The sequence below is a fragment of the Gopherus evgoodei genome, chromosome 1 (assembly GCF_007399415.2).
Source record: "Gopherus evgoodei ecotype Sinaloan lineage chromosome 1, rGopEvg1_v1.p, whole genome shotgun sequence".
In the NCBI taxonomy this organism is placed as follows: Eukaryota; Metazoa; Chordata; order Testudines; family Testudinidae; genus Gopherus; species Gopherus evgoodei.
This window is the reverse complement of record NC_044322.1, coordinates 106,812,442-106,838,754: the sequence shown is the minus strand read 5'-3', so window position 1 is coordinate 106,838,754 and position 26,313 is coordinate 106,812,442. Positions and strand designations below refer to the sequence as shown.

General features: G+C 41.7%; 1 protein-coding gene across 2 annotated transcripts in view; it reads left to right on the top strand.

Annotated features, from left to right (window-relative positions):
- The window catches only part of IRS2 (insulin receptor substrate 2), a 39,638-nt gene extending 17,675 nt beyond the window's left edge, over nucleotides 1-21,963 (top strand). The window contains exons 2-3 of one of the 2 annotated variants that reach the window (XM_030568481.1): nucleotides 8,921-8,966; nucleotides 19,576-21,963. In XM_030568481.1, coding sequence (XP_030424341.1) covers nucleotides 8,921-8,966; nucleotides 19,576-19,603 — 74 coding nt within the window. In that variant the 3' untranslated portion in view covers nucleotides 19,604-21,963. The remainder of the gene's footprint in view (nucleotides 1-8,920; nucleotides 8,967-19,575) is intronic. The other variant, XM_030568496.1, reaches the window with a different exon arrangement.
- The last annotated feature ends 4,350 nt before the right edge of the window (nucleotides 21,964-26,313 follow it).

Below are 26,313 nucleotides of genomic sequence, written 5' to 3'. Positions count from 1 at the left end.
ACAGTCTTTTTAAACCATCTAGGACAGGGGTTTTCTGTGTAGAACTGATAAATGAAATTGTTTTTAATTGTTCATTTTATTAATGTAACTTCTGTTCAACATTCACTATACTTGCCTACACTATAACTTCTGTTCCATATTGTAATTCAAACCCCATTTTAAAACACTCACTCCATTTTGTAAAAGCTTCCTCCAACCTTCATTTTTGCAAACCCTGCTGTAATCTTATTAGTTTAGTTTAGATGTGTGAATGAGGTATGTATGAATGATGGAATCAACCTCCAGCCCCAGCCTGTCCTGATGAGATAAAGTTCAAATACCAGCGGCTGAAGACCTAGACAACAGCCCTAAACAAAGTAAGAAGCATCCACCCTAAAAAGAAAAGGACAACAGAAGGAAGATCAAAGCCAGGTCCAAGGCTGAAAGTCACGCCTGCAATTGATGGGTGATCAATCTAAACCCAGAGGCAGCGTGACACAGCAAGACCTATAGACTTTGGCCTGGTCCACACTACAGCGTTAAATCGATTTAACCTTGTAACCGTCCACACTACAAGGCACTTTAAATCGATTTTAAGGGCTCTTAAAATCGATTTCTGTACTCCTCCCCAATGAGAGGAGTAACCCTAAAATCGATATTACTATATCAATTTAGGGTTAGTGTGGACGGAAATTGAAGTTATTGGTCTCATTCTTTTACTGAGCTACCCAGAGTGCACCGCTCCGAAAATCGATGGTAGCCTAGGACCATGGACGCACACCACCGAATTAATGTGCCCTGGTGTGGACGCGTAAAATCGATTTTATAAAACCAGTTTTATAAAACCGGTTTTAATAATTTCGATTTTATGCTGTAGTGTAGACGTGGCCTTTGAATCCAAACTAAAAGCCTATAAAAAAGAAGGGTGAGATGAGAAACTCTGGGTAACATTCTGCTGCCAACGTGGAAGGACATCAGTGCCTGCCCAACAGAGATCCAGCTTGTCCTTGTGCCTGGCTTTCCTGGCCAGTTAGCTGCCACAAGCTACGAACCCAAGCTGCAAAATCAAACCATGAACTTAAGCTATCTTCAGGACTGGTAACTATGCAGCAGCTGTAGAACACCTGATTAGTGTGTGTGTGTGTGTGTATAGGTAATAGGTATAATGTGTGTGTATAAGAATTAAGATATTCGTTATTAGTCATAAATTGTTATCATGATAAATGTGGCATCTTTGTCTTGTCCCCTTTAAAAAGATCCTGCTGGTTTTTTTTTGCTGGTCTAATATAATTGGTATAACATCTGTACTTCATAGCCTGGACTACATGATTGATAAAGAACATAGGCCATTTCCTTTCCTATTCCTGATTGATGAGGCCATCTCTCATACCATTTGTGGTCACACAACATCCCTATGGAACTATAGCAGTGATTCACTCTCCTGACATTATTTTTCCATTTGCAGTGTTGCTGTAGCCACGTTGGTCCCAGGATCTGAGAGAGTGAACATGGATGAGGTAATATCTTTTATTGTACCAACTTCTGTTGGTGAGAGAGACAGGCTTTCAAGCTTACACAGACCTCTTCTTCAGGCCTTAAGCTCAGTGGAGCTCAAAAGGCTGTCTCATTCACCAGCAGAAATTGGTCCAGCAAAAGATATTACTTCACTCACCTTAAGTCTCTGTTGTTTGTCCCTGCATTTTAATGATGTTTAGCAACTGGAAATAGGGAGAGCTAACACCATGTGACCAGCCAGCTCTCAGTACACCATGTGTGGTCTGTGGGCCATAAATGTGGGAAATTGTGTGCTCTGGGAACTAATGTATTTGAAGCGTATTCATACGCTATTATGTATGATTTTGAGGAATGTTTTTGCACTAGATGGATTTCATCCAAGTTTTCTAACAGTTGAATTTGTAAAAAGTAAGGTGAGCAAGAAAGCATTTCTGTGATCTGTTGCCAGAAATACAGACTGATTTCTTGTCTTGGTTGTTCTGGATGACCTGTCAGTCAGGTGGAGGCATCCATTAGGTGTGCTCAGAATTGCTGCGCCCTCTGTGTAAGGAGAATTGGCCTGCCTCTTGGTGCTCCAGCTTACTCTTCTGTGTATGAACAGGCATCTTGAGACTGCTGCTGATGTATTTTGCTGTGGGGAAGAGGAGGAGGAGCAGCAAGAAACAGGGTGGGTTTTCTGTGCATAAGATGGGAACATTACAAGAGTAACAATTATTCACATTTTTCTTAACTGGTCTTCTTCTGGAAGACAAACCATATTTGGGATACCTGATGGCAGAAAACTCATGGGCCTGTATTTGGGGCACATGAATACAGAATACAATTAATAATTCTGAGCCAACTTTCTGAATGACTAAGTGACCTTAAAATCCTTGGTGGATCCTAATGTAGGCTTTCTACAAGTGAGACAGCGTTTATTACAGAACTGAATAACGTCACTTGAGTACTTCAATTTTAGTGAAGTCTTCAGTTGTGAATCCAGAGAGAGAGGGTGACTGCAATATCCATTAACTTATCTTTCCTACTATTCTAAAATCTGAAGTAGGAGTATATGTACCTGTTTTATTAGCCTGAACAGTATTCTGAGGAACATACTGCTACTGTGTTAGGAATGGATTCTATATAGAATGTTCAGTGCCCTTAATTTTGCTCTCTTTCACCAGTTATTATAAGATTGGCCAGTTTAAAGGCAAATGTGTCTATTTTTGACTAACAGATTGGTCTGGTGCTTGTTGCATATTTGCATCAGCTGGAGATAGCTAAGTACTTCTGCTTGACCTGGACTGTACAGTGTCTAGTTAGTATATTTGATGTATTGTATTTGTTCAGGAAATGTGAAATGAAAAAGGATTTGTGTATTCCTTGTTTTTCCGCTGCCTGCACTATTGAGTGCATTCTTTGAGATTATATTTCCTGGTCAATGCAATACATAAAGTTTGCAAGGATGTTGTGCTCTTAGACCTTTGAGAGAACCTTATGCCATAAGACCCTCTTACATCAGAAAAAATTCTGAGAAATATGTATGTTGCAAGATATCCCCTGCTATATATTTTTTCAGTGGCTTTTATTCCTCTTTTTGGGTGTATTCTTGTTGCTATGAGCATTTATAAACGGAATCCTTGCCTTTATGAGACTTCATCTACTGCTTGTTTCCCCACATGAAGTTATAGTCCCTTGATGAGACATCCTAATAATTTTTACGGCAACCAGTTGTGGTGCCCCAAACCACTGTGGCAAGGTAGGATGTCTGCAAATAGATCCATTCTTATAAGGGCTCTGTATTGGGAACTCCCACTGAAGTCTGAGAAAGTTCTTTTTGTGTGCTGAGTGATTGTGGGATTGGATGTGAACTCTTAAGTAACAAAGATCCTATTTGTATTTGTTTTTATGGATTGTGTCCTGCCATTAAAAAGAAATACTTAGTTATATAACTCAGATTTGTTGCTAAATAGAATCATTTTCTCGAAGTGTTGTGAGAGGCATCAGTGGATCTTATTAAGATACCTGAAACACTGAGATCTTACGAGCATGTTTGCTTTGGAGCAAATTACAGTAGCCAAAAAACAAAACAAAACTAGAAAGTACAGAAAGAAACACTTGAAATAGTACATTTATATGGCCCCAGAGCTCTATTTCGGGCTGTAGTTCAGGTAAACATTCACTGACAAATCCTTGTATTTACAGAAGAAAATGCACTATGTTATGGGATTTGTACTTTAGGACAAATAATACTAGGGTCTTAAAAGTTAGTAAAATGCCCACCCCTTTCTTAAATAATGTTTAAGTTATGAGACGACGACTTTAGTCAAGTAGGTATTTTTATAGTTAAACAAAGATTTTTTTTTTTTTTTGTTAAGGAACTAGACTTTTTATATACTGTAGATCTCACAGCTGAAAACTAGCACATGACATATTTGCTGTTGATGTTTAAAGTGAGATTCCTCACTTGACTCAGGCCTTGGCTACACTACAGAGTTGCAGCGCTGGTGAGGGGGTTACAGCGCTGCAACTTAGGATGTGTACACACTTGCACAGCACGGCCAGCGCTGCAACTCCCTGGTTGCAGCGCTGGCTGTACACCCGGTCGAGCCTCGGGTGTAAAGGATCCAGCGCTGGTCAGCAAGTGTAGACACCCACCAGCGTTTTTATTGACCTCCGTGGCATAAGCAGGTATCCCAGCATACCTTAGAAGCCTCTCTGGTAATCATTTCAAACTCCACTGTCCTGGGCTCACCTAACCCCTCCTTTAAATGCCCCAGGAATTTTAAAAATTCCCTTCCTGTTTGCTCAGCCAGGTGTGGAGTGCAATTACTCAATCAATCAATCAGCGACCATGCTTCCACGCACCAAACGAGCCCTAGCATGGACCAATGCAGAGCTGCAGGACCTCATAAGTGTTTGGGGAGAGGAGGCTGTGCAAGCACAGCTGCGCTCCAGAAGGAGAAATTATGATACCTATGGGCAGATATCGCAGTCTTTGATGAGAAGGGGCCATGAACAGGACGCGTTGCAGTGCAGGGTCAAAATTAAAGAGCTGAGGAGTGCTTACTGCAAAGCTCATGAGGGAAATCGCTGCTCAGGAGCTGCCCCCACAACCTGCCGTTTTTACCAGGAGCTGGATGCCATACTTGGGTGTGACCCCACTGCCAATCCAAGGACCACGATGGAGAGTTCAGAGCAGGGAGAAGTGGGGGAGGGTGTAGAGGAAGGCGACAATGAGGCTACTGGCGTGGAGGGAGACACCCCGGAGTCCCAGGACACGTGCAGCCAGGAGCTCTTCTCAAGCCAGGAGGAGACTAGCCAGTCGCAGCAGCAGGAAGTTGATGGTGAGGAAGAAACTGAGGATCGTGCTCGGGGTAAGCAGATTTTTATGTTTTGGGAGAGGAGGGTTTGGGTTATGGCTGCCTGCATGCATGCCTAAATGTGGAATAGCCCATTGATTTGCTCTATCACGTCTCTGTAATCTGCCTCGGTAATCTCTTGAAAAGTTGCAGCCAGAGCGTTTGCAATTTGCTTTCTCAAGTTGATCGGGAGAGCCACCGTGGTCCTTGTCCCGGTCAGGCTAACTCGTCCGATCCACTGTGCAGCGAGGGGTGGGGGGACCATGGCTGCACACAGGCAAGCTGCATAGGGGCCAGGGCGGTATCCACATTGCTGTAGAAGACCCTCCCTCTCTTCCCAGGTAACACGCAGCAGTGATATGTCTAGCAGTAGGAAACCCTGTTGAGAATTTAGGGATACTTGAGTGCAGGGCACCAGGTTCGCGTTTCCCCAGCCCATTGCACTCTGTTGTTTACCCCCCCCCAGCACGTAGCTAGCCCCGTGGTGTGCTCCGGTGTTATGCACCCCCCTCCAAGCAGGCATCCAGCACCGCGGTGCGCTCCGGTGTTCCCCCACCCCCCTCCCAGCATGTAGCTAGCCCCGCGGTGTGCTCCGGTGTTCCCCACCCCCCTCCCAGCACGTAGCTAGCCCCGCGGTGCGCTCCGGTGTTATGCACCCCCCTCCAAGCAGGCATCTAGCACCGCGGTGTGTTCCCCCCCCTCACCAGCAGGACGGCGTGAACGCGTACCAAAGCCCAACCCCCCCCTCCCCCCCCAGCAGCTCACCACCTTCCTGTTCACTACTGTCCCCTGTTCAGGACACCAGCTACCTCCTGTACCCGTTGCAGATAAACCCCAGTGACCCATCGGTCAATTTCCACTCCCAAAGGGAACTCGGGGGGAAAACCACTCACCCCATTGCTCGCCATGACTTTAGCTTCTGTGCCCTCTCTGTGTTATGTGAGGTATGTGAGAAGGATGCCACCAAAAGTCTAAGAAGTCCTTCACTGTGTGATAATAAACAATGTAGCCTCTGTGTATTACATGGTTCTATCTCTCTTTTTTCTAGTGACCTTGACTAATGCAGGCAGATCACCGGCCTCACGTAGATTGCAGAACTTGAGACGAAATCCCAGAAAATCAAAAGAGGAATTGATCAAATCAGTTATGAATCACAACAGAGAAAGTAGGAAGACACAGGAATGGAGAGAGAGAATGTATGAATGGAGACAAAGTGTACATGAATGGAGGCAAACAGAAAGCAGGAGAAAGGAATTGTCTGCCAAAAAAACCACAAAGCAGATGATAAGCCTCCTGGCTCGCCAAACTGAGTCTTTCGAGTCTCTCGTAGCCATGCAGACAAATATGTACTGTTGTAACCCACAGCCCTCCCAAAGCCCTCTTTCTTGTTCCCCAGTATTTCCACAAAACAACTTTCTCCAGCAGCCAGTTTCTTATTACACCCAGCTGCCCCTAACACCTGTACGATCACCTACCAGCCCTGATAACTATAATTCTTACCCTGTTCACTCCACCCCCATTACCCTGCAGCATAGTAATCCTGAAGTGCAGCAGACATTGAATAGTGATCAAAATAGGACATATTCAAACCTGTGAATGTACAGTCCACCACCCCAACCCCCTTGCCTTTTATGTACTGTATGTTGAATAAAGGATTTTTTTTCTTTTTCACTGCGTTATATTATTGCTGGAAGTGGTAAATATTGTACCCCAAGGTACAGCAAAGCACATCAAATGCACCAAACATTACTGTTGGCTCTCAGCATCAAATTGCTCCCATAAAGCATCCCTAATCCTTGAAGCCCTTTCCTGGGCCTCCCTATTAGCCCTGCTCTCTGGCTGAGCAAACTCATCCTCTAGGCGTCGAACCTCGGAGGTCCATTCCTCACTGAATCTTTCACCCTTCCCTTCACAGCACGCGGATATAGCAGCGGAGATGCTGCTTTCCCCCAAATCTAGCTTCCCATAAAGACACCTCCAGCGGGCTTTCAAACGGCCAAAAGCACACTCCACAGTCATTCTGCACCTGCTCAGCCTGTAGTTGAACCGGTCCTTGCTCCTGTCAAGCTTCCCTGTATACGGTTTCATGAACCATGGCATTAAGGGGTAAGCGGGGTCTCCAAGGATCACAGTGGGCATTTCGACGTCCCCTACTGTGATCTTGCGGTCTGGGAAAAAAGTCCTGGCCCTCAGCCTCCTGAACAGGGAACTGTTCCGAAAGATGCGTGCATCGTGCACCTTTCCAGGCCATCCTGAGTAAATGTCAGTGAAACGCCCACGGTGATCCACAAGCGCTTGCAGAACCACGGAGAAATACCCCTTGCGATTAACGTACTCTGATGCCAGGTGGGGTGGTGACAGAATAGGAATATGCGTCCCATCTATTGCCCCTCCACAGTTAGGGAAACCCATTTCTGCAAAGCCATCCACAATGTCCTGCACGTTCCAAAGAGTCACAGTTCTTCTTAGCAGGGTGCGATTAATGGCTGTGCAAACTTGCATCAGCACCATTCCAGCGGTGGACTTTCCCACTCCAAACTGGTTCGCCACCGATCGGAAGCAGTCTGGAGTTGCCAGCTTCCAGATTGCAATAGCCACCCGCTTCTCCACTGGCAGGGCAGCGCTCAATCTCGTGTCCCTGCGCCGCAGGGTAGGGGCGAGCTCAGCACACAGTGCCATGAAAGTGGCTTTTCTCATCCGAAAGTTCTGCAGCCACTGCTTGTCATCCCAAGATTGCAGGACGATGTGATCCCACCACTGAGTGCTGGTTTCCCGAGCCCAAAGGCGCCGTTCCACAGTGCTGAGCATGTCTGTTGCTGCCACAAGCAATTTAGTGTCTTCACCGTCAGGCGATTCAATATCATCGTCTGACTCCTCACTGTCACTCTCACTTTTCAGCTGAAGGAATAGCTCCACTGCCATGCGTGATGTGCTGGCAACATTCATCAGCAAGGTCCTCAGCAGCTCAGGCTCCATTTATAACAAAAACCGCAGAAATCGCGCTGCAGAATCACAATGCCGCCAAACTGCTCAGAATGTGTAGCAAAGCACCACGGGGCGTTGGAACAGGAAGCGGAAAGACCCGCACACTTCCTTCCCCTTCCCACAAGCCACAGCGCCAAAATGGGACGAGGTGCTCTGTGGGATAGCTGCCCACAATGCACCAGTCCCAACAGCGCTGCAAGTGCTGTAAATATGGCCACACTGCAGCGCTGGTTGCTGTAAGTGTGGCCACTCTGCAGCGCTGGCCCTAGACAGCTGTACTAACACAGCTGTAACTACCAGCGCTGCAAAACTGTAAGTGTAGCCATACCCTCAGACATTATTGCTCCTTGGAGTAAGGTAACTTGGCAACTTTATATTCGCATTCCTTAACTACCTTTGTAAAAGTGAAACTTTGAAGTCTGTTTGGTCTAGCAGAGCTAATGAATATGGGTTTGCTTCACTTTGTCTCTCCAGGAAGCTATTAGGTAAGAGGATTTGAGATGCATGAGGTGCAGCTAGGAGTAACCTTAATTCCTTCAATACTGCTTGTGTGCTTTTGCTTGAGATAGTGGACTGTGGATAAGACATTTTTTAAGATTTTAAAGATTGGTATTGCATTTCTAAACTACTTACCAATTTGTTGCCTCTATTTTTAAAGGGTATATCAGTTTGTCTTCAGGTGTGACATGTAATGGGTATTTATGGTGTTAATGTGACAACCTTTCAACCCCTAACAAAATGATTGCTGCTGTATACAATACTATTGTATATGAATTTCAGAGGAGAGTCTCATCTGTTGTGGATTCCTCTTGTAAAATCATGAATGATATTGATAAGCAAATTATTGATATTTCTTTAACAAAATAGTCTTTAAGTATAAGACCTAAATGCTTGCACACCATAAGACTCCAGAACACTTTTTGTAGCATTATTTTTGAAAAAATCCAGTTTTATAATAGTTGAGGTGGGGGCAGGGAATAAGGGGATCTATACTGTAAATCAGAAATAAAAAAAGTACTCATCAGATACACAATTGCTTTGATTATTACTCTTAAATCAATTCTGATAATATACAATCAATTTTATTTACCTGTTCACAGAAAGAAACAGGACTAATGCCTACTTGGGAGTTAGGTTGGAGAGCAGGTGAGTAGATGTTTTCAGATATTTTCATGGAGCTCTGAAGCACTTTTGAAAAGTGACCAATAACCACTGTGTCAAAGTCTTAGTTTCAGTTATAAGTGTGCAACCTTATTGAAGTAGACATTAATGACACTGCAAACCTATAAATGAGAGTAGAATTTGTCTTCCATTGTTTGGGTCAGGAATAGGGTGACCAGATGTTAAGGGGAAAATATCGGGACTGCTGCAGGGTGGGGCGTGGTTGTTTTTTTACACTCACCTGTCCTGGAGTTCGGCGGCAATTCAACGGAGAGCCGTTCAGTCGTGGACAGTCTTCGGCTGTATGTCGGTGGGGGGTAATAAACCTTGCTGCCAAAATACTGCCGAAGACCATCCACGACTGAAGGACTTGCCGCCGAAGACCTGGAAACAAAATATCGGGACAAATGGCGTCCCGACCGTACTCTGGTCGGGAGGCGGGACAAACTCCTTCAAATTAGGATAGTCCCTATTTTTATTGCGACATAAGGTCACCCTAGTCAGGGAATGCTTTTTATAAATATAGAGGACTTTGTGAGCCCCACAGTGCATCTGATGGCAGAAAAAAAAACTTCAGAGTGAATTCAAACTGAGGAGGTACTGTAATGGTCAGGCAAATTGGATACCTAGCATCTGAGGCTAAAATCTGGCTCAGGTCCTCTTTTATGAATACTGTACTTTATTGTCTGTCTCCCAATGATTTAATAATAAGAGTAGAACTTACTAACTTTTTTGATTTTGAGTGGTGTGGATTTAGATTCAGCACTTGTAAGGTAAATTTTATTAGATGATGATGATCTAGGTAAACACACTAAGGTCTGGTCTAAACTAAGAAGGTAAGAATTCTGCCATTGACCAAGCTGCTGGTTTTTGAAAATGTGGATTACCTGCGCTGACTGGAGAACGCTCCCTGTCTGCATAGTAGCCATCTACATTGAAGCACTACAGGGGTCATCTTGATAAGGGGAAGAGTATTTTGCAAGAGTGCTTAAACATTTGGACAACCAGCCTCAACATGGTTTTTTTTTCTTCATTGTTTTTATATTGAAGGATTCACAAGATAAAACAGTTTACTGAATATTCAGTATATGTACCAAGTACTGAGAACCTATTAGACAGATCAGTAATTGAAACTTATGTGTTAATGGTATAGCAAGAAATAAAACATTTAGTTTTCACTTTCTTTTTAATTTCCTTACATTTGGCTGGGAAGCCTGCCTTACAATTTGAGAAACACTGTATTTGAGTGAAGTAAATTATGAGATAGTTTAATTGGAGTGGCTTCAGGTGGAAAATGGAGTGGGAAGAATTCATGGGTAAAATAAACAAAATAGTAAGCTTTGTCCAGACATATTGGAAAACTGTGGAAATTTCCTCCTTTTGCACAATGCTGTGGGGCATCCTGCATACTGTATAATTGATTTTCCAGTAAACTGACAGAAACCTTTTCATTTCAACATATATTGTATGGTTTTGGTGCCTCCATAATTCTGCAAAACATATTGGCCAATTTACAGAGATTTTCATTCCAAATCTGCAGAATTGTTCAGAAATTTGCAATAACCTGGTGTGTTTTTTTTACTTTCCCTTTGTGCACTTAGATTCTAGATCACATACCTTTTGAGGAGAGGTTGCAATTCCTTTTTCTGACTCCCTGTAGGTAGAAGGGAAGTAGAATACTATACAAGGACATACAGTGCTATGTCTATACCTGTCAGCCCTGTAAATAAGCTCTGTCTGCTCAGTTCCCTATAGGTTTTCTTTGCATCTTCTTCCTAGAAACATGGAGTCTGCAATCTCTTGCCCAGCTTCTTCTCTCCCTCACGCTTCTATTTTCAGTCCCAATCTGAAGAAAATATAAGGACAGAACAGAAAAATGAAGAGAGTACCTCTTCTACCACCCTTTCCTATATGGCTTCTGTGTTTACAGAATTTTGCTTCTTCCCCTCTCTCCCTCCTTCAGTCACCTGGTGAGATGATTTCTACCCTCTCTTTGGGGTTGACACAGAAGGACTTGTGGACACCAAACTGACAGTCAAATTGAAATCCATTTTTCCAGTGTCCTGTTTCTATATCTGCAGCAATAATAAAATCGAGTGGTAGCTCGTAAGGTGAGGGGCAAATGCAGTAGTGATGGTCATCAACCAGGAACCTAACTTTTCTCTCTCTCTTTCTTTATTTATATTTTAATGTCTAAATGCTGTAGAGATAGCGTCTCTTTGGCTGGATGCCATGTGCTAATCTTTTCAGTGGCATATTCCCTATATAGTTTCCACCTCTGTTTCTTTGTGTTCTGTCCCTGTTACATGGTTCTTTCCAGTTTGAGACCAAAGACTTGAAAGATTTTTCTGATGATTTGGGTGCTTTCTGTATGAGAAGTGACTTGGTTTTATTCAGTTTCATTTAACACGTTAAGCAGGCATATATCCATGCTGCAGGAGAGAGAGGGTGAAAATAACTGAACAAACTTCATGATGTGCTAAGTAGGCTTATTTTGCCTAATTTATTACATCCATTCCAAGTTATTTAGTAATAGAAAATAGCAAAATCTCTGAATTTGAGAGATATATATAATAAGAGAACTTCTTTAACTAATCTGGGAGGTACAAATGTGTAAGTTTTGTTTATTTTAAATCTATACCTATTTTTTAATGGATGTGAGAAGTACCTATCAAAGCCCAGCATGTTAGCTATAAATTCATTGTAATGATACTTTAAAAATAATTATATAATTTATATAGAATTATATTTTAATGCATGGGTGCTCATACTTGGAAGTCTGTGAACTTCTTGACAAATAGATACTGACATATAGTTTACACCAAACTTAGAACCAGATTCTCCAGTAATTTAAGCATAGCACTTACTATAGTACCATGTATATTTCCATTGCAGGATCGACCCATTATATCTCAGTAGAAAATTCAAGTGAAAACAATCACTTAGTAGTCTCAAAAAAGTGAGGCATATACATTTTTGAGTAGAGAAAGTGCAATTTAGTTAAAGAAATTAATGTTTTAAAATTTCCAGTTTGTATTGAAACAAAAAATTTAAACCAAGACTTAAATTTGTCCTCAGACACTCGTGCACAACTCTTATTACTTTGGTATCTGCGGGCAGAATTTGACACTAAGAGTCAATTGTAATATGTGTGCATGGCATCAAAGAATATTGGGACCCATCTTAGCCTCTAATGTATAGTGTTCATTACTAAGTGTCTGAAAATAATTGTAGTGCACTTGCAGGTGGTAGCACACAGCAGCTTTTTCAAGTTATGCGGCAGTGTGTTTCCCACTTCAATAGATAGAATCTCAATTAGATTTTTTGTTTTGATTATTGAACCCAAGTGTAACAGTACTATAACGCTAATTTTAATGCAAATACCTATATCTACATAAACCCTGCTCTGCCTATTTAAAAGCCTGATTGGTGTATAGCTATATATATATAAATTATATATTTTGATTGCTGTAGTGGGTCATAGGCTATATTCAAACAGTACCCATTTTTTTCTAAATTTAAAAAGTCCATATTTAAATGACATTTTACTGTTTTCTTAATAGAACAACAACCCCCCAAAAGTGTGTTCGTTTGAGCAGCCTGCCTCAAATTATGTCCAAACATAACTTGTTTGAACAATAAATGTATCACCTCTTTCATAGTTAAATTGTTTTTCCTTTTAAATGTATGTGTAACAAAAGATTGATGGTAGTTGTGGACACTTTAAATATTTTGTGCTAGGGGAAATGTATGTTGCTTTGGCAAATCATTAAGCTCTAGTCTTAAACCTTTTCCTTTAATCAGGGGCCAACATTTCTTTTCTTACATGTGTAGTCTTATTAAATCCAACCTGAAAAGACCCCCTACTTAAGTATGTCTTAACTGTAAGCACATGAGTAGTCCTGTTGAATTCACTACTCAAAGTTAAACATGTTCCTAAATAACTTGCCGAACAAGGGCTGGAGGAAGGTCAAGACTTGGCCCCGATCTATAGTTCTATGAATTAATATCATGGAGGGAGGAATGATAAATACTGATCAGAAAATTTAGATATTTGTTTTCATTTTGGTCCTTCCCTTCCTTTGAAATAATGTAACTGTAATACGGTATGTGTGTCTTTAATTTATTGTTTTTGATTTTGTATTACAGTAGTGCCTACAGGCACCAGTTCAGATCAGGGCCCTGATGTGCTAGGCGCCATAGAACTACAGAATATGAGAGAGATCCTGCCCCAGAGAGTTTACAGTCTGTGGCTTGGATCCTACAAACACACATGCTTAACTTTACTATCATGAGGATTTCCAGTGATTTCAATGGGACTACTTGTGGTAGAAAAGTCATTTGTTTGCAACATACCTGACAAGACAGCTGAAGGATAGGAAGGGAATTAAAGGCACAGGAAGGTGAAGTGACATGAAACCAGTGGCAGAGCTGGGAATTGAACCCAGGTGTTCTAAGTCCCAAGCCATTGTCCTGTTCAATAGATCACACTGCCTCTTGAGTTAATTTATATGTTGTTAATGACCAACAGTGTGTTTTGTATTGAGCCACATCAATAACTGTTCATTTGTATGCATATCAATAGGTGAGAATTATGTCTATTTTTAGAAATTAAACCTAATACACTCTTAGGCCATGTCTACATCTAAAATTTTGCAGCGCTGGTTGTTACAGCTGTATTAGTACAGCTGTATAGGGCCAGCGCTGCAGAGTGGCCACACTTACAGCAACCAGCGCTGCAAGTGGTGTTAGATGTGGCCACACTGCAGCGCTGTTGGGCGGCTTCAAGGGGGGTTCCGGGACCGAGAGAGCAAACCGGGAAAGGAAACCAGCTTCGCCGCGGTTTGCTCTCTCGGTCCCGGAGCCAGCCAGCAAACCGCAGGGAAGGAGACCTGCTTGCTCGGGGTTCCGGGACCGAGAGAGCAAACCGGGAACGCCGCGGTTTGCTCTCTCGGTCCCGGAGCCAGCCAGCAAACCGCGGGGAAGGAGACCTGCTTGCTCGGGGTTCCGGGACCGAGAGAGCAAACCGGGAACGCCGCGGTTTGCTCTCTCGGTCCCGGAGCCAGCCAGCAAACCGCGGGGAAGGAGACCTGCTTGCTCGGGGTTCCGGGACCGAGAGAGCAAACCGGGAACGCCGCGGTTTGCTCTCTCGGTCCCGGAGCCAGCCAGCAAACCGCGGGGAAGGAGACCTGCTTGCTCGGGGTTCCGGGACCGAGAGAGCAAACCGGGAACGCCGCGGTTTGCTCTCTCGGTCCCGGAGCCAGCCAGCAAACCGCGGGGAAGGAGACCTGCTTGCTCGGGGTTCCGGGACCGAGAGAGCAAACCGGGAACGCCGCGGTTTGCTCTCTCGGTCCCGGAGCCAGCCAGCAAACCGCGGGGAAGGAGACCTGCTTGCTCGGGTTCCGGGACCGAGAGAGCAACCGCGGCGAAGCTGGTTTCCTTTCCCGGTTTGCTCTCTCGGTCCCGGAACCCCGAGCAAGCAGGTCTCCTTCCCCGCGGTTTGCTGGCTGGCTCCGGGACCGAGAGAGCAAACCGCGGCGTTCCCGGTTTGCTCTCTCGGTCCCGGAACCCCGAGCAAGCAGGTCTCCTTCCCCGCGGTTTGCTGGCTGGCTCCGGGACCGAGAGAGCAAACCGGGAAAGGAAACCAGCTTGATTACCAGAGGCTTCCTCCTTCCACGGAGGTCAAGAAAAGCGCTGGTGAGTGTCTACATTGCATTACCAGCGCTGGATCACCAGCGCTGGATCCTCTACACCCGAGACAAAACGGGAGTACGGCCAGCGCTGCAAACAGGGAGTTGCAGCGCTGGTGATGCCCTGCAGATGTGGACACTCTCAAAGTTGCAGCGCTGTAACTCCCTCACCAGCGCTGCAACTTTCTGATGTAGACAAGCCCTTATTCACTGCTTACTGACTGCAAATTAATAAGCAGATTGAATTTGTTTTAATTGGCAAATCATTATATTTCTATACACAGGGTGTTTGATAAGTCACAATACTGAATTGTTCTCTAGCTAATTTTATTTAAGTATTTATTGCTTTATGCACTCAAGAGAAGTATTAATGCAATTTGAATGAGTTTTACCTTTGGTAGTTTTGGAAACTGTGATCTTGTAATTGCGGATCTCTTCTTGATGTGCCCCAAAACCATTTGGAGTAAACAATGTAGATAAAGAGAGTAGAAATTATATCGGACTTTTTATTTTGATTTCTTTTTTGTGTGGCCCTGGATATAGGGTTTATCAGATACATACTTCTCCCAAATATTATATTTGTTTAATCCATACATAGACACACAGATGGGTCTGTTAAACATGCATGAATTTTTTCCTCCATGCAACGTGCTGGTTTGGTTTACTGTCACTGATTATGATTTTGTTTTGTTTTTTTTCCACTGGAAAACATGCAGCTCCTCCTGCCTGTTTTACTTACGGAGGACCGTATCTATGATGTTTTGATTAAGGTGTTTAACTTTTTCTTTTTCCGGAGGCAGTCAGGAACCTATCCTGTAGCTTACAAATTTTAGCCAGGAGTAAGCAGAGCTCTTGAATGTGCACCTATCTTTAAGCACCTGTGTAGTCTCATTGCAAGCCATGGTGGAGAGAGGGATAGCTCAGTGGTTTGAGCATTGGCCTGCTAAACCCATGGTTGTGAATTCAATCCTCAAGGGGGCTATTTGGGGATTTAGTTGGGGATTGGCCCTGCCTTGAGCAGGGGGTTGAATTAGATGACCTCCTGAGGTCCCTTCTAACCCTGATATTCTACTATTCTGGTTCTATAAATGCTTATGTTAAGCACTTAGTTAAGTGCTGCTGAATTGGAGCCTATGATTACATACAGAATATTAATGGCCAAAGTTAAATTTAATAGATAGTACTTGTTAGGAACTGGCACCTTTTATTTTAGGCAAGCAGGTAAATGGCTTCCTCTGAATCTGCAACAAGAAGTTTCATGTGGATCTCATGGCAACACATGTAGTGATTATTTTTCCTTTCCTCATTAAAAGCCTGATCAAAAGCCTATTGATGTTAATGGAAACAATTTCATTGACATTACTGAGCTTTGAATCAGGCCTTAAAACCCCAGTTGAACAACATACTTAGTTAGGTATGTGCCCAACTTTAAGCATGTGAGTAGACTCATTAGAGTTACACTTAAATACCTTGTTGAATTAGGGCCTACAAGCACTTCAGATGGTTGTACAAGTAGTTTCCTGTGGGTCAGATTCCTAAATAGGCTTCTAAATAAACATCCCTAACAGGGCAATCAGATATACTGCTTACTCGCTGTTTGCATATGATATTCCTAAATACTTGTAAACTAAATTGTAGTTTACAAGGTTTCTTAAAAAGCACAAAATGATTTAAAAGCAATATATTTTTAAATAGTACAAAATCTATACCAGTGATAACTTCTAGCTCTTAATAATTGCAGTTGCTGTATTAGATCTGACCACCTAGACACCTGGTGTCTGGAAGCAGCTAGTTTTAGATGCTTCAGAGGAAGATGAAAGAAAACCCATGGACAGTTTTTTGGAATATTCGGCCCAAAGCAAAAAAATTTCATCATTGGTGTACATATGTCCTGAAGTATGAGTTTTTATGCTCCTTTATGTACAAAATTCCTAACTACTGTAACCAGGGATATTTTCCTTATCCATATAGACCGTAGAACAGGGATCGGCAGCCTTTGGCACACAGCCCATCAGAGAAATCCACTGACGGGCCGGAACAGTTTGTTTACCTGTAGCGTCCACAGGTTCGGCTGATCACAGCTGCCACTGGCTGCGGTTTGCCATTTCAGGCCAATGAGGGCTGCAGGAAGCAGTGGCCAGCACATCCCTTGGCCTGTGCCGCTTCCTGCAGCCCTCCATTGGCCTGGAACAGAGAACCGTGGCCACTGGGAGCTACGATCAGCTGAACCTGCGGACGCTGCAGGTAAACAAACTGTCCTGGCCCATCAGTGGATTTCCCTGATGGGCCGCATGCCAAAGGTTGCCGATCCCTGCTGTAAACATTTTGAATCCTTTTTTTAAGCTATTGGCCTTAGTTATATTGTTGCCCCAATGAATAGTAGCCAAAATTCAGGCCTGGCAGGATGTTTTCTGCTCAGATAAGAGATCAGTGACACAGAGTCAGGCTATTTATTTTTTAGTGCAATTTGTTTATTTACAAAGTGTACACACAACACTGCTTGCTTCCCTAAACAACTGCAGGAACAAAACAGCATGCATGGCAGTCTCTTTGCAGAAGCATCTGATCAGGCCCTTGTGCCTTATCCCAAGAAGTGACTCTCTTGACTTTCTCCTCGTAGATCCACACAGACTTGCAACAAAATATAGCATGCTCATGCTGACTGCCTGCACAAAAGTTTTGTTCCAGTCCCCAAGCCCTGATTTTGAAATGTAGGAAACCCTGGGAGCTCCGTACTCTCACCACTTTAAGCTGCTTGCCACATGGCCCTTGGCTGCAGCTGTTTTTACTACACAGAAGAGCTTCATGTGGGTTCTTAACACACCCATTTACTTTTATTAAATAAGGTCTGTGAACATCTTTGCTTTCAAGACCCTGAAGGTGAGCTGTTTCGCTCATAACATTTTCTTTTGGCTATGAGTTCCACAGGTTAATTATGCATGATATTAAAAATTAATTTTTATCTTTCAACTTAAAGTTTCCTTATTCTTGTATTATGAGTGTAAATAAGAGCTCCCCACTTATCCTGTATGTACCCATTGTTAATTGGCATTCCCTTTTAAAATTTGTAATTCACACACAGATTGGCGGTCTTCCTCCATAATAAAACCATGTTTGGGTTTGTTTGGTTTGTGACTAGAAGCTGCACTGTACTAAGCTTTTTTAAGGTTAGAAACAGAAGTCAAAATTTTTGAATACGGGGGCATAAATTTAGGCTCCAAGTCCATATCTAGGCACCTAAATAAGAAGCCTGACTTTCAAAAGGGCTGAGCACTTAGTAGCTCCCATTAATTTCAGCAGGTCCTTTTTCTTGGATAAAATGGGTGATCGTAGGTTTCCACAGCAGTTTTACCGTTTGTGCACATGCAAAGACGTGTCTGCCTTTGATTTTCTGTGTACTTTTGTAACAAGCCATGGTGTCTGATTAATTAGGAATCAATACAGAGAAAATCCAATGATATAAATACTATATTTACATTTTTGTTAATTATCTAGGTTTCACGTATAACTTGTTATGCACTGGCTTTGAATTTGGCTTTACGTTTATTTTACATGCCAAAATTAGTAAATACATGCTAAAGTACGCTGACCACTACATCCTTGATCTTACCTCCATACTCAGGAAAGCTAACATGGATTCTTGCCTTGGGGATTGCTGGATCCAGGCCTATGTTTCTGAACAGCTATATAATTGTTCCTTCCTGACATTGTGCAAGCACCCTTTAATTTTTGGCAAAAAATTTGCAGTTCACCTTCAAACTACAGCTTCCTCTGAGCTTTTAAAACTAAGTGTTGCGGCAAAAATACGTTTTAAAAACAACAGGCACCGTAAGGAGTATCTAACGTGAACACAATTTTGCATTCATGTTATCTGGTATTGTGCTACACATATGCTATTTTGTTTACATGTAGAATTTCCAAGGTCTCTGATTTCTGTCAATTGGTATATATGCTCAGCTACTATAAGTAATTATAACAAGCTAAGAACAATTTATAGTTAAGAAAGAGACACATCAAGGAAATGTTTGGGTTTTTTTTAAACAGCCACAATAACAAACCTTCTTAAAGTTGTGAGTTAAGAAATATGACAGGTTTGCTGTAAGAGAGTGGTACGTATCTTTTTTTCTTTATAGTAAAAGAACCTGACACAGTTCAGCTGGATTCTTTAAAATAGCATAAAATAAAATGGGATTAAAAAAATATATAACTTTGCTTGGCTCTTTGAGGCAGCTTTTTAGGCAACAGCCATCATTTCTGTGAAAGGTAAAGGGGAGGGGAAAAAATTGTTTAGGGGTTGGGCAGGTTGGCCTTTTTCCTTTCCAGCTACAGAGTTTTTAGGTCTTCATTGGGCACAGTAGATTTCTTAGTAACTGAAAGAATTAATTCAGATGATTATCCATTATATTTATTTTTTGAGAAGATTTGACCTTCGTACAAAATAGTGTCAGAATAGTCTTGTTTTTCAATGTCTGGAAGTACACTCCACTAGTTAGCTTCCAACTAAATTGAAAATTGTTGTTCCTATATATTTTCTAGAACTTGTACCTTGCTATTAATACAAACGAGTGCTGTTTAGAAGGAGGGGGGGGGGAAGAGGAATTTTTGCTATTTCCTCTCCCATTTTCCTCCCTAAGTCACGTTTGATGGCTTGAACAGTTGTTATTGGTAATCATGAAAAGAAAATAGTACTAGTTAGAAAATGCTCCTTATCCCCCTTTCCTCTGTGTAATACCATGTGAGATATGTAAGGATATTTTTATAGGTAATTCTCATCTAGATGATACTTTTCTTGTCATTAAAGCCTAACATAAAAGTAAAACAATCTCTTGATGGTTTTTAAATCAGTAACTTGATTTGTGTAACAGTATTTATTGACTTTTGTTTCATTTTGTTCCTCCCCCCAGAGTGAAGGAGTTAGTTTTATCACCATGACCTCAAACAACAGAGTACAACATTGAAAGAAGCTGCTTGGCTTACATTTTTTTAAAATCAAAGCTGCTTAAGGTTTACTTTATTTTTTGTTGTTGGTCCGAAAGGTTACTTAATTTTTAAAACAGTTACGGACTATACTGGACAACAAATCAGCAAGGAAGGGAGAGCAACCTGCCTCACTCATTTCCTGTCATTGACATCTACAGTCTCATTATGCTGCTGTTTTGACAGACTTTATTCAAGATATTCACTAGGAATTGGAACTTTTCAACTGGCCTCTAACTGATGGCCAATGCCTTCATTTCCTTTTTCTGCAAAGACGCGCTGTATTTATTCTTCAGCATATTAAGGGATTCTGCAAACACCTGCAAAAGCAGTAAAATCTGGTATTTACTGGCATAAATTCAAGCCTACCACAGTACTACCTCAGTTCAAAGTAAAGCCGGATTTGTATTGTTGGTGTATAACAGGACCTCCTTTATCTCTATGCTGAGTATCTCTCAAGAACAGTCTTCAGCCTTACTTAACTTTTTTAAGTATACAGCTGCTAGTTGGTTCTAAATCACTAGCTGCAGTGTTTACTTATCAGACAAAGCCCAATGTGGGAACTGAAAAGTCTAAAATGAAATTAAATTTTGTGGATCGGACTTTGACGAAAGATTCCGAATAGTTATAAAGTGTGTAACTGAAGCAATGGAAGTTAAAATAATCAAACTGCATTGGGGGGGTGGGGTATCTCTTTTTACCTTTGACACACTTTGTTTAATCCTCTCTAAGTAGGTGTTTATGTAGGTACTTCAAATTGCAAAAGCCTTTTCTGCTATTTACAAACTCATACTTGTCAATTAACCTTGACCTTCGCTGCATGTCTCCTAACCAAAAATCCACACAGGCATGCTAGGATTGCAAGGATGATGATAATAAGTATTGGGCAGATTGAAATCTTAATTCTAATATATTACTATGCCATCCAGAAGGTCCTAATATTTGCCTCTTACCAGAAAAGTAGCATTCCAGCTAAAGGCATCATTAAAGGGAAAAATAAAAGTTGCAGTCACTTAGCCAGAGTTCTTTACAAGAATGCCCATGGTTTTTAATATTTTCAGTATTCTGAAAATACTAGTCGTGTGGTGGCTGTTATTACAAATGTCACCTACAGTTGTTGCACCAGACTAGCAGAATGTTCTGTCACCTTATTGCTCCTTTGATAAATTGAATGAAGAGTTCATATACAATTGTTTTGAAGGGCACCTCCCCAGTGCCTGCTCTGGTGATCATGTAAGTATTACAGTAAGTCATTTGAGTTGTGTGTGATTTTTTTTTTTTAATTCTCTGTGATAAGTGGAGAACCTATATATCAGTATAAACAGAATGCATTATATATCTCTTTATATTTTTGTTTTGAGGAAGACAAGAGTCAATGTCTTACAAATATGATGACAATGCAAAGTCTTCCTGCTTACATGCTGAACTTTTAGAACACAGGATTGTATTACAAGACAAAGATGAATGTAAACTAATTCCTTTTCCACCCCGCAACACAGGGTGTAATTTTTTTTTTCCTGTGTAATTTTCAGGGGTCTCGCAACACAGCAATGCATAGGCTGTACAATATTGGTCTAAGATCAATTTAAATGTGTTTATTTGGTTTTTTAAAGCCCGTTACATGTTTCTAAAATGTTCTAAGTTAGTACTTGTTCAGTTCTGAAACGAAAACAAATACAATTGTTGACGTTTGCTCTGTGAACCTCCTGCTCCCTAACAATAGCACTGAATGTGGTACCTGCTGAATGCAATGTTTTAACTTCTACTTTGAAGTATCCCTCTGTACCAATTGTAAAATCATGCCACTATAACAAATGGTTACTATTCATACAGCAACTTTAAAAACAAAACAAAACTTGATGATGTACTCAGTTCTCCTCTATCCTGTATATTTCACAAAAGGCATATGCAATATTTACATTCTTGATTTAGTTTACAGAATGGAACCAAAATGTATAAATGTTATGTTTGCTAAAACTTCACAATGTATATTGGGTCTTTGTACATTTTGCCTGACTTACCTTAAATTTAAAATATTTTTTTGCTATATAACCTCTATAGTTATTAAGCAGTGTTTTCTTTTTGGGTACGTATTGTTTATGGATTTCAAGATGTTAAATATATTTCTTGCTATTGTGATATGACAAGAGACTTAACTTATCTTGCTGTGTCTTCCAATGTACACGCTGTATATAAGGATAAATGTGATGCTGCTGGAGACGAGAATAAATGGAACTAGAGTAGTGTATTGTATTTAGTCTGTATTGATCATGGATGCTCTCCTTAATAGCCATATGCAATAAAATAATTATTTATTAAAGGAATAAAGTCTTTGAGGGCCTGCTTTCTGTAGGGTTTTTATTGGTTATTGGGATGAAACCACTTTATTCTTGTTCCTTTAGGGTGAATCAGGCTTTCTATGACTAAATCTTAGTGTTTGACAGATACTCACCTGTCTTTCTGTTAACAGAAATAATAACAATGAAAACCAGCAAACGACTTTTAGTAATTTTTTTTTTTTTTTTAGAATTATACAGGGTTTTTAAAAAAAAAATTAGTGTCCTTTTAAGGAACAAATTTTGCCCTCAGCAGAAGTCTAAGTTAGGGCCCTTAGTTTTTAACTCCTGTTATAATCTGATTAAATTTAGAAACATTTTCAACATTTTCAAAGCAACTGAACACAGACTAATTTGCAAGAAGGGAATGTTTTCACTTTGCATGTAACCCTTGAGCTTTCTGCTAATGCTCAAAGAGCATGCGGCGCACTGGAAGGTGGTGCACTATGGGAGCCACTCCACGTTTCCTTCTAGGAGCAGACATCCACGGATTATCCCCTGGTATACCCCTCACATAGTTGTCTACACATGCGGACAGCGAATGTAAAACATTATCTAGAGCTGGGCTGTGTTTGCTGGCTTGCATGCAGGGGCTTTGGAACGCAGTAAGAGGCTCCCCCTCCAGAATGTCTGGCTGTCCTCCTTGGTTTCTGTTCTTCAGTGTTATGCTGCCAAATAATGGCTGCATTCTACGTAGTCCTTTCTATGTTGTGCAGGCTGGTATGGAGGGAGCAGTCTGAGGGACTGAAACTGGCACTTGCTTGGGGGCAGGTGGGAGCATGAAGGATTGGAAAGGTTCCTGCTATCATGATCTAACGCATAAATAGCAAGGGGCTTGTGGCAGGACGTTCTTGGTTATTTATTGCATTACAGTGTTGCCTAGAGGAACTGACTGAAATCAGTGCTCCATTGTGCTAGGCACTGTACATATACTTACTGAGAGATTGTCTCCATTCTCAGGAGGTTACAAACCAAATATAGACAAGTAAAGGGAGAAAGGAAAAACTTATCCCCATTTTACAGAGGAGAACTGAGTCACAGAGACTATGACTTGCCCAAGGTGAGGCAATCAAGTGGAACTAGGAAGTGAACCTAGATCTAGAGTCTCACTGCAGTGCTTTAACCACAGTACGGGGTGAGAGTGCCAAGGCCCTGGAGCTTCCTGCAATATTCAAACAAGCACCTATCTCTTTGTGCCTTAGATGTAATTATAAAAAATATCAATCAAGTCAAACTAGCAGCTTTAAAACCTAGCAGCTAACCCACCAGCATTCCCCAGCAAACCTGAACTCTCCTCCTTGACAAATGTCAGTTCCCAGCTAGCCCCTCCTTCCCCCAAAGTCTAAGTAAACAGAGCATGCCATGAAAGTCAAACATGGACTGGTTCACATGAAAGGTGGGAGGAAGGGTCCAAAGCCTGAAGGCCCATCTCAGAGAACATTTCACTGAGAGTTCCCTCTCTTAAACTGAAGAGACTCCAACATGGTGGCAGTATGGCCTGGGGAGTGACACTCTCTTTCCCAGGTAAGCAGGTCCCAAGCCATTTAGAGCTTTATAGGTTAAAATAAATAACACATTAAGCTCCATCTGGAAACCATTAGCCAGCTAATGCAGATTCTGGAGCACTGGCGTCATATCCTCCTGGCGAAATATACCACTTATGAAATAGGCTATCGCCTTCTCCATCACCTTAAATTTTTAGTCGGCTGAAAGTGTAGCCTCAGCTAGAGCATGTTACAACAACCCATTTTTGAGGTGACCAAGGCAGGGATCATGATAGCAGCGTCTGTAAGCAAAAGAAAAAATCATCTAGCAGCAACTGGAGTTCCAATACAACCCCCAAATGGTGAACAAGAGTTACAAATAGTGGGCACACTCCCTAGAAGATAACCTATAATTTCCAGTTGTGTCTTCTTACCTAGAAGCATCATCTGAACCTTATGTGGACTGAGGTTCAGCCAGCTAGTGCTGATCCATGCCCTAACCTCCCCTCAAATGCTGGCCCAGGTATTCAGCAGCACTGGCAGGGTCAGGTGAGAGACAGAATAGAGCTGGATTTCATCAAAATACTGTAATTGCCACAGTTCGTCCTTCTAACCTTTCTAATGATACCATATGTATGGAACCAAAAGGGAGACAAGATGGAACCCTGTGAAACTCACCGTGGCAGCATCCTTGAACAGGAAGAACTACTCCAGACTCTGAGAATGCTCAGCAAGGAAGAAGCAGAGCCATTGAAGAGAAGCTCCTTCCCCTTTTATGTAATATAGGTGAGTCAGCAATACCTCATGATAAATACTACTGGTAAAACAAAATCGGTATAGATACTCGGGGCCAGATTCTCTGTTGTGCTTAGTTTCTGCTGAGCGCACACAGTGGGAATCTGTCAGTGAGCCGGTTATGGCTCCGATTCTCTGACCCAGCTAGTTTAGAGCTGCCTAGGGACCCACTCTTAATTGCACTATGTGACAACAGTCCCTGAGGGACTACCTGCCAGCGAGGTATAACTGGAGAGTATTGCACTCTGGCCCCAAATCTTCTCTGCCTCTCTTCACCCTCAACATTTTCTTTGCGTCGGGGTTTGTGGCTACACCAGCTCTAAACCTACTTCGGATTCCATTACAGCAGGGATATCCCCAGCTGGGGAGTTACAGCCGGTCTCCACTCCTTTTGAGCTACCTAAGTGGCATGAAGAGAGTGTAGCAGGCCTAAGAATCTGGCCCACAGTCTTCATCCACTGTGGGCAGCAGGTCATCTAGAAATGTCTCCAGTGCAGATTTTCTTATTCCCAGGTGTGTCCCAGCTGTCACAAGGAACTCTTATCAGTTCATAGAGGGATTTTATGATGTTGCGAGGATTACCGTTTCTTCAGATTTTTCATGGTTGGTGGAGGAGTGTGGGTGGGCTGGAGGTTACACTGAGAATATGGATTATTTGTTTGTGTAGGAGCCTTGGCCTAAATTTTCAAAAAATTACTGATTTTTTTGGGTGCCTTCATTTTATTTATTTATTTTTGGGAGAGGGGTGCCAACTTTGAGACATCTTGTAGTGAAACTGGTGTCTGAAAATCAGACCCTTTCAAGGTGTCTCAGCCTGGGCATCCAAGCAATGGAGACAACCAAAATCACTAGCCACTTTTGAAAATATGGGCCCCTGGTCTGTTTTTTTTAATGATCTATTTATATATAATGATTAAACGTGTTTAAAATGGTTTAAAGAATCCAGCACAAGGGATAGGCATAACTATAAAAATAAAGTAAATATTAAACTGAGTTAGGTCTAAAATATGTGGATTCTCACAGTGTCAACCAAAAATATTGGCTCTTACAAAGAAAAAAAAGGGGGTGGGTACTAAACATCAGGCTATATTTGTATATTTCAAATAGGAGGAGAGAAGGGAATTGGAACCACACACCCTAGAGACCCATAAATACAAATATCAGGGACTCTAGATAAAGGAAAATTATCTTAGTAACAGCGATCACATACTCAGCACAAGAAGGAACCATATGAGCTGCTGCTGGTCCAGTGAAATTAAAACCAAACCCTCAGATTCTACACAACTCTTCCAGTGGCCTTTACCCCTGGGCCGACCTCCACTCTTGCTGCCTCACATAAAAATAAACTCCCTTAAGATTGTATAAAGATCTTGCATCTAAATCTAGGCTTAGTCTGTGAAACCATTAGAAATACTCCTTTCCTAGGCATTCATTAGTATGGGTGAACTTAGTGGCTGAAGTGAATGTCCAGTCCTACTGTTCTTACTTTGGCAAACTTGTGATTGGATGTTTTGCCTGGGTAAGATGTGCAGGATCAGACCTAGTAACATTATCGATATTTTAATAAATCAAGTGTAATTAAGCCCTCCCATAATAAAAATATAAAATAAAAGTGCAATGAAAAGGAATTTAATACACTCTAAAACCAAAATACTTTTATTTACAGAGTCTGGTATTATATCAGCAAAGTTAAAATTAGTTAACACTTGTCCAAGTCGTCCTAATTTCTTTTTAAAATAATATTCCCTCCCCAAATGCTGTACTAGCTTTCTTGACAATGTTTTGAACTGAATGACAATGGTAAAGTCTCCTCAGACATTTTCTGGGATGCCTTAAAGGCATGCATTAAAGTTATGGTAATGAAATACATTACATGATCTAAAAATCCTATTTGACAAAGCAGAGAAATTAAAGTCTCTACAACATCAGTCTTTGACAACCTGACTTGGAAGAGATATTGAAGAGACCTGAATTCAGTTAGATTGCTTACTCTCAATTGAAGTTCAGTTCCTATGTTCGACCACTCTTTGAATTTGGTAACAGAGGTAAG